Genomic DNA, 8,746 nt, shown 5'->3' on the forward strand with positions numbered 1-8,746 from the left:
ATGAGATGAGTGAAGTGGTCCCAGCCCTGCATGCTGTCACCACTGCATGCATGGTGTCCCCTATAGGGACCTTGAATCACAGCTGGGAAAAGTGGCTCTCTTGGCTCCATCACTAGCCTGTGACCTTGGCAAGTCACTTACCCTCTTTCTGCTAACATCAGTTAAACAGGGATGCACTGTCTCCTCTTTCCACCTCAAAAGGCATTTGTTTTGAAAAGCAAGGTGAAAAATGGATGTGAAAATGCTTTAGGGGGAGGGAAATAGAAAGCCTGATACAAATGGAAGAGCTTCTTGTAACGTTATCATTCTGCTTATTATGCTTTTGTTTTCTCTCCCAACACTTGGCCTGGTGCTAACCTCAAGGCAGACACTCAGTAAAGCCTTAATGAATGGAGATAGGTGGCTTGTGGAGTGGAGCAAAGGAGGCCGGAGACCAGCTGCTTCTGACACTGACAAGCTGTGGGATTTGGGGCAAGCCCCTGACCCTCTCTGGGCTTCAGTTTCCTCATCTGTAAATGAGGTGGTGGCACTGGGTCATCTCTAGGGCTCCTCTCAGCTCTGCAGGCTCTGGAATGGGACTGAGTGAAGTGCTACTGTTCTTTCTCCCTCATTAAGTCATTTCTCAAATGTTTAATGCACATCCACGCTCAGCCAGGCACTAGGAGCCTGATGTCATTTTATTTTCATAACACAGCCCTGCAAGGCACACAGGCAGCTGGCTAGCTACATAGCCCATTTTACAGCTGAGATAAAGGAAGTTCAGAGAGGGGATGTGACTTGCCCAAAGGCACACAGCTAGCAAATGACACTGGGTGGGATTCAAACATAGGCCTGAATCTACAGGTCATGCCTATTCCATCCGCTACATTGCCTCTATCCCCATTTCTCAGCCCTCTTCCATCCCTCTCCCCAAGGTGTCTGACCTCTGGAGGCTAGATGTCCCCACTACACAGTTTGGGGGGAGGGGAGGCTGGGCTGGCTCCTCCCAGACAGCCCCTCTACCATATGTCTTGTCACTAAAAAACATACCCTCCTTCCCCCCAGCTTACCACCCACCGAGAGTTCTAGATTTAAGGGGAGAGTAGACCTGAGGACACTCTTTAGCTATTGGTGGGACCTCTTGCAGGGCAGTTGGTTGAGCCAGATGAGACTCACCAGGGAACCAAGATGTGTTTCCTTGCCTGCCTTCAGCAAGCTGCATGACCTTGGGATGGCTACCCCTTTGGTGGTCAAGGTGGCACTACTGCGCGAAGGCGGTCTCCAGGGAGAGAGCAGGTGCTGTTGGCTCTCAGCAAGGATAACGAGCCCTCCTCGCGCACCTTGCCCCCTTGGAGTTACCATCTGCTCGGCAGATGAGCCTCCCAGGCCTCTGGGGCTGCCCCAGCCTCCCTCCCGGGTTTGGGAGCCCGCTCCTCGGCTCAGAAGCTGCAGTCTCTCCCCAGGGCTTATGGCTGTTGCTGGAAGGGAGGTCCCCGAGGGCAGAGGGCTGCAGGCCCGGGACGTCCCCGGTGGACGCCAAGAGTCGGGCATTCCGGGTGAGCCCGGCGTAACAGGGCGCTCCCCTCTCCTCCAGGAGGCGGGGCTGCCCGCCTCCCCGCCATCCGCCTACACTGCCTGGCCCCGCGGGAGCCGGAGTCGAGAGCCGGCAGGGAGCAAGGCCTTCCAGGGCAAACCGAGTAGGGGAGGGAGAGCGTGAGGCCCAGGGGGCAGGGCCCTGAGAGTCTGAAGTGGGGCGCAAGTGCGGGGGGTGGGGCAAGGGGATCCCCGGTTGGCGTTAGGCTGGGGAGATCGTGTCCGAAGGGCACCAGGTGCCCTCTGACTTTTGCCCCAGCATCTGGCCTCCAGGGAGACCAGCAGTCATCTGTCCTTCCCTGCGTGTGCGTCGTGGTCCGCTCCCTACTCCCGCTCCTGGAACCCCCAATCCCCACCCCCGCTCCCCACGGGAGTCAGAGCCCGTGGAGGGTCCCGTGTGGAACCGCCGCGTACCGGCTCCGGCAGGGATAAACACCCTGCGGGAGGGGGCGCGGGGGGAGGAGGCGCCCGGAGGCCGCCGGGCCGGGGCGGGGCTCACCGGGGGCCCCTCCGCACGGGCGGGACGCGGGTGCTGGGGGCGGGGGCAGGAAGCGAGCCGCGGCCCGGGCCGGCCGGCGCGGCCCCGTGACGTCGCTCGGCTTCCAGGGATCTCTCCCCGCGGCCCGGGTCCCCTCCTCCCCGCCCTCCTCCTGCCCTCCCCCACCGGGCCTCGCCTCCGCGCCGCGGCCGGCATTTCTCGCTCGCAGCTCGCTGGCTGGCTGGCTGGCTCTCGGTCCTAGCCTCCTTCTCCTCCCTCTTTCTCTCCTTCCCTCTCCGACCCTCTTTTCTCCCTCCCTTTCCCTTTCCTTCTCTTCTCTCCCCTCTTCCTCTCCAATCCTGATCTAGTCGCTCCCCCTGCCCTTTCTTCTCCCTCTCCTCTTCCTCTGTCCCTCTCTTTTCTGTCTCTTTCTCTTGATTTCCCTGCCTCCCATTCTCTGTCTCTGCTGCTCTCCCCGTCTCCCTCTCGGTTTCTCTCTCCCTCCTCCCTCCCTCCCTCCCTCCGGGTATCCTCTCCCCCCCACCCCGCCCCGTGCCCTCCCTCCTCCCTCGCTCCCCTCCCCCCCGCCCCTCGCAGCCCCGCCGCTCGCAGCTCCCCAGTCAGCCTCCCCGAACCAGCACCGCTGCCGCCCGCACTCGCCGCAGGACCAGCCCGCCGGGCTCCCCGGGGTGCGCCCTCCTCGGCCCCGCGCCTTCGGGGCTCACTGGGACAGCCTCCTCCTCCCGCTCGCAGCCCCGCCCGGCTCGGCCCCAGCCAAGCGCCCGAGCGCGCCGAGGATGTGAGTCTTGCCCGCCTCTGCCGGAGCAAAAGCCACTCGCGCGCCCAGCCGGAGCGCAGCGCAGCGCAGCCGCGGGCGCTCGCGGGGTCGCTCGCGCGGGCTGCGCGCTCCTGCCCCAGCGGCGCCCCCGGCCTCTCGCCGGCGCCACAGCCGCCGCAGCCCGCGGGCCGTCCCCGGCCGGCCGCCCCCGGCCCCAGCGCCGCTGACCCTGTCCGCCGCGGGCGGGGACGCGGGCGGAGGAGGTGCCGCCGCGGAGCCCCCGGACGCGACCATGTCGGAGGTGCTGCCCTACGGCGACGAGAAGCTGAGCCCCTACGGCGACGGCGGCGACGTGGGCCAGATCTTCTCCTGCCGCCTGCAGGACACCAACAACTTCTTCGGCTCCGGGCAGAATAAGCGGCCGCCCAAGCTGGGCCAGATCGGCAGAAGCAAGCGGGGTGAGTTCGCGGCCCCTTCCCCCGACACCGGATTCTCGGGCACCTAGGCCTGACGGAGGTTTGCGGGGATCTCCCGCACCGGGAAGTCGGTTCCGAACCACTAAAATCTCATCGCACAGAATTGGGGGGATCCCGCACTGCGGGTCCAGCTCTGGCTGGCCTCAGGAACCCCTCCCCTTCAGCCGGATCCTCCTTGGGGTCACCCAGGGGGCGTGGCGGCATCTCGCTGCAGCGGGGGCTGAAAGGTTATACCCTGGTCCCCACCTATGCCAAAGTTTGCTTTTTCATTTCTAAATACTCCCCTCCCCCTTTTACGCAGTGTAGTTGCAGCTGCTGTCGATCTACAGCCCGAGGGAGGGGTCCCAGGGCTCCCCAGGGGCCGGCGTGGGGAACTGCGGGGGAGAGGACCCGTTCTTGCAGGGAAGGCTAGGGGCTTTCGGGTCGCACGGGCTTTTCATTGTTACTTGGGGTTGGGGGGGCGGTTATTGTCGAGCCTGGGCTCTAGGCGCTAGACCTGGAAAAGCCCCGGAGAGACTGGGACACGGAGAGGCTCCAAGAGGAGCTCCAGAGGCGCAGGGACAATGAGGGAGATCGACAGCTGCCGGGAGAGACTGAGACGCAGAGATAGGGAGGGGGACGGCGGGGGGAGGTGGCGGGGAGACTCAGGTGGGCAGAGACCGAGACAAAGCTCCGGAGAGGGAGCCAGAGCCGGAAAGAGAGCGAGCCGGGGACGCAAGTCTGGGGAGGACAGAAAAGCAGTTGGAACAATGAGGGCGACCGACATCCCAGACACAGAGAGGTCCAGAGACCTCGACAGGTGACCGTCTTGCCGAGAGTCTGATGGAGGGACGGAGGAAGGCGAGGCTAGGTAGAGTTGGTGAGAGAGGCGGGGGACACTGAGAGGCAGACGCCAAGAGGCGGTCGAGCCCCAGGCGAGCAGCAAAGGGAAGCTCTGACCTCTGCATCGGCCGCAAGTGCGGAGAGGCCGAGTCCGCCCGGGGGCTTCGCGGAGGGAGGCGCGCAAGAGGGGAGCCCCCAGCCCAGGCGAGGCCAGAATCCTCGACGGGCTGCGCGCCATGGGACCCGCTCCTGGCGTCCCCTTCCGCTCAGCGCCCCTCCGCACCCAGCCCAGGCTGCTCGCGCCACTCGCGCGGTGCTCGAGGCACCCCCGAGGGTCCCAGACTTGGAGACCGCGGCTCCTCCTCCCCTCCCTCCCCTGCCCCAGAGCCTTCTTCTAAATAAATGCGCCCTCAGGGGTGGGGGATTGAGGACAAGGCCAGTGCTTACCCTGACTGCAGCCGGGGCTGCGGGATTTGCTCCCTCTCTGCTTCCTTTCTCAGAAGGGTGCTGGGACGCAGCCTGGGGGTAGGGGAGTGGTTCAGAGGGAAGCAGCAAAGGGACCCCTCGCAGAGCAGGAGGGTATGGGGCTGTGTCAGCGTGCGTGGAGACACCCTCCCTCTCCTTCCCCGCAAACCCCCGCCTCGCCGCCTCGCGTAAAGCGAAACTTAAGAGACCCCTGCGAGGCCCAAGCGCGCTCACCTCTCCTTTTCTCCTTTTTTTGCAGTTGTTATTGAAGATGATAGGATTGATGACGTGCTGAAAAATATGACAGACAAGGCACCTCCCGGTGTCTAACTCCCCCAAAGACAGTGAGTTAAGGGAGAGCACAAGAACGGCGGTAACAGTCGTTGGCAAAAAGAACGTGAAACGAGAAGCACTTTGAAGTTTATTACTAGCTTGCTACCCACGATGAGATCGACAACCTGTATCTCGTGTCAGGCCGGGGGACAGATGAGGCGTGAGAAGGCGAAGGCTCTGGGCTCCTTTGCAAAAATAAAAATTTTGAAAAAATTAAAAAAAATTAAAAAAAAATCCCTACATACACACATATAAAGAAATAAAAAAAAGAAGTCTCAGTTGCAGCTATTTGTCAAAATTAATATCCATTTCTTTTTATATACAGTGAATATTGCACAATTATAGATCTGGATTTTGAACCACTTAAATAATGAAGCGGCGACACCGAGTGTTTTGGGGTGTTGGCATTCTTTGCTGATTTGGCTGTTCCCAATGTTTACATTATTTAACCTTGCGAAAATGATTCTGTGCACTTGGATGTGAAATGCTGTCCAGTTTTATTTTTTTATGTTGCTATCCTTGGATGTACAAAAAAAAATCAGAAAATGATCTCTATAGATACTCCATCTTATTTTGGTCATCTTTCGAAGTTATCAAGAATGTGTTTAAAACAAGAAGAGAACTTTTCTAAGGAATGATACAGAGAAAGAATCCTTGTTTTATTTTAAAATGAATTGTAAAGCTTGTGTTTCTTTGTTGCTGCGAGCTCTTTGCCCAAGTTAATGCAAATGGACACGTTTTATATGTCAGGAAAAAAAAAACACTAAAAAACAAAACAAAAAAAAATGCTTGAGCTTTTTCTAACCTCCCCCTGCAGTCTGTTGTGTGAGCAGCCTGTTTTTTTTCTCTAATATCGTGTCAGTTTATTCTCTTTAATGGACTGTAAAAATGTAATCACAAGAGTGCCAAATATCTTGAAATGCCAAAAGGCATTTTGGTTTTTTCTCTTTTCCCTGTGCTCTGAGTCCACGTAAAGGAATGCTTGGAGTGTCTTTTTCTGTTATTTATAGGGGTTCTCTTAAGGCACACCAGCTGCCTGTTTTGCATGGTATTTGCAAAAATGCCTCTTGCGTGAGGAAATCTTTTACCATTTTTTGTTTGCAACTCTGGACCTCAAGAGGTTTCTTCCTTTTCCTACCCTGTTCCCTCTTTTCTTAATTCGATATTCTGTATGTTGCACCTTTAACCAGCACACAGGGCTATTTCTCCAATGTACAATAAAAGAACTGTTCCTGTGTCTCACTCCTCTCTTCTCTACTTTGGTTCGGGGAATTACTTTTTGTCTGCTGGTTGCAGACAGGAAGGAGGGAATGGAATGGTAGCTTTAGTCTGTGAGGCAAAAAGGTATGGAGGCCTCTGTGGCTTGGGTTCAGATGGTGGCAAAGAACAGCTGGATTGGCAAGGCCTTCCCTGAAGGGCAAGTTCATCCAATTTGGATTCAGGTTGGGCTCTGCCTGCTTCCCTGAGGTTTCTGCCATCCCTGGTGGGATTCGGAGAGAAGGAAGGCAGGATGTTGCCAGGGAGTCTGTCTTGTTAAGAGCAATGTTTGGAGGCTGGTAGACTTGGATTCAAATCCCAGCTCCTTCACTTCCTAGCTCTATGGACTTGAGCAAGTCCCTTCACTTCTTTAAGCCTCAGTTTCCAAATCTGTGAAGTGGGGATAATGCAGCTCCTGCCTCGAAGGTTGCTGGGAAGATGAACTTGACACCTAGCACAAAGTAGCACTCAGCATCAGATGCCCAGGTAACCCCTTATCCAGGGCCACCTGTCCTCAAAGGCAGGACTGGGGAGGAACTTTCCCCTGCACCTTTGCCTTCCCAAGTATAGGTCCTTGCTGGAGGGATGAGCCTGCTTCACTGGGGCCCACCACCTGAGTCCATCCTCTCAGGCTTTCTCACTCAGCAGCTCTCCTCCAATCACTGCTCAAAAAGATCCGTTAGAAAAATAAAAAATCTAAGCCTCTTTTTGGGCTCAGGATGCTCAATGACTGTGGAGCAGGCCCCTGGGGAAGGAGGAGTTGGGAGAAGGATTTTGGCTGAAGAAAGACCAGGAGAATTTTCTTCTGCTGGGCTGTTTGGCATCTAGGAGTCCCAGTGTCGGGAGCTTTTAATGTGTTTGTCGTAAAACTGTCAGCCGGGGAGTCACAACACAGCTCACAGTGACAGGAGCCTGAGTGTGACTCAGACATCAGGTAGGGCAGGCTCGGGGGTTGGGGAAGGGGCTCCAGAGGGCCTGTGGGGAAGGGGGTGATGTCTCAATTCCCCTTCTCAGGAGGTGGGGGCCCAGAGCCGCAGGGGGAACCAGCAGCATCTCTGTCAGTCATCATGGCGGGCCAGCCAGTGTGCTGGCAGAATGGTTGGGGGTGCTGGCTTGATTTTCCCAGGCTTGTGACCCTGTTCCCAAACCTGGCCCCAGAGAATCCCAGTGTTTGGAGCCAATGGACCTTTAGACACCACGGAGCCCAGCTCTCCCCTGTGCTCTCCCCATGAGAAGGTTGGGGGCAGGGACCATCCTCTGTGCAGCATCAATTTGCCAAGAAGGGGAGGAGCCAAAGGAAAAGATTCCTTCTGAAGGCAGCTCTCTGTCCACACCCAGGAGTAATTACCACTTAACCTGATCAGAGTCCGGTGCCGTTACAAAGTGCTCTCCCTTGTGCTCCCTCACAGAATTGGCCCAGCGACCCTGAAACCCACAACTTTCTCTTCAGTAGCTGAGGAAATCGACACCCCAGAGGGGCAAAAGGGACTGTGCAACATTCTTTGAGCTTTTACTCCATGCTGGACTCAACAACAGTCCAGTGAAGTATCTTGATGGTGCAGGAGAAATCCAGGCTCCGAGGCATTAAGGAACTTGCATAAGATCACTCAGCTAGGAAGTGGTGAAGTCAACTTGAGCCCAGAGTCCAGGCTCCAGGATGGGGATACAGAGTCATCTGACCCCAGACCCAGGCTCAGTCCCAGCTGCAGCCACTGCCTTCCAGCCTTGAAGAACCTTTGGTTGGCTTAGTGTTCTGAGCCTGGGCTCTCCAGCTATTCTGCCAACAGACAACTGCATAAGGGGTCAGAGGGAGGCAGGGCTTGGATGTGGTCAGCGAAGGGGGGAGTGCGGGAGCCCTTGGCCAAGGCTCAGGTCCATTTTGATAAGTGATGTATTAAAATGTTCCTGCTGGAGGCCCCCCAGCAGCCAAGGCAGGGTCCACTGCCCGGGAAGGCAGAATCCGCCTTTCCTGAGCACTCCATTCAGCAATAGGGAATATAAATCTTTTAAATATACTTGAACATTGGGGTAAACATTTGTTGAGAAGGCACTTTGGGGACTGGGCAGATATCAAATTATACCAAGTGCAGGATATATTTGAAGTATCCGGTTAGGTCGCAAGAAATATGGAGAAGCCCGTGCAAAGTCCAAGGTGGGGGAGGGTGTCTCTAAGCCTCCAGGCATTGATCAGCATCCAGGGCTGCATTATTCAAACTTCACTAATTGAATGCTTGTCCTAAGCATCCATCACCCTGGAAGCTGCTTCCGTGGCCTGTCCAGGCTGACAGCCTGAAGGAATCTCAAAAAGCACCTCTAAGGAGGAAATTGACAAATTAAGTTTTAAAAGAAAGAGACTTGAAAATCGCTGCTGTTTGGAGGCCACAGATGAAGGTGTGAGTGTAGGTGCCTCTGTGGACAGCAGGCAGCCGGTTCTGGGTCCTTGGGGCCCAGCAGAGGGGGTAGACTTCAGGGTGGCTGGTGGGCAGGTGGAGCGCACGGGTTTGGGACTTAACAGGACTTGGATTTGAAGCCTCTCTTACATACGTTCTAGTTGTGACTTGGGGC

General features: G+C 56.7%; 1 protein-coding gene across 1 annotated transcript; it reads left to right on the forward strand.

Moving 5' to 3' along the window:
• Positions 1-2,264: 2,264 nt before the first annotated feature.
• Positions 2,265-6,166, forward strand: CAMK2N1 (calcium/calmodulin dependent protein kinase II inhibitor 1). The gene is made up of 2 exons (XM_072975227.1): positions 2,265-3,286; positions 4,851-6,166. The coding sequence occupies exons 1-2, from the start codon at positions 3,121-3,123 to the stop codon at positions 4,919-4,921; spliced, it is 237 nt and encodes a 78-aa protein (XP_072831328.1). The 5' UTR covers positions 2,265-3,120; the 3' UTR covers positions 4,922-6,166.
• Positions 6,167-8,746: the final 2,580 nt, after the last annotated feature.

Source organism: Vicugna pacos, chromosome 13 (assembly GCF_048564905.1).
Source record: "Vicugna pacos chromosome 13, VicPac4, whole genome shotgun sequence".
NCBI lineage: Eukaryota > Metazoa > Chordata > Mammalia > Artiodactyla > Camelidae > Vicugna > Vicugna pacos.

What these genes read in the sequence shown, in the direction of transcription:
- CAMK2N1 (XM_072975227.1), top strand. Translation starts at nt 3,121, where the DNA reads ATGTCGGAGGTGCTGCCCTACGGCGACGAGAAGCTGAGCCCCTACGGC. An exon ending in GATCGGCAGAAGCAAGCGGG is followed by an intron (nt 3,287 to 4,850) that starts GTGAGTTCGCGG and finishes CTTTTTTTGCAG; the next exon opens with TTGTTATTGAAGATGATAGG.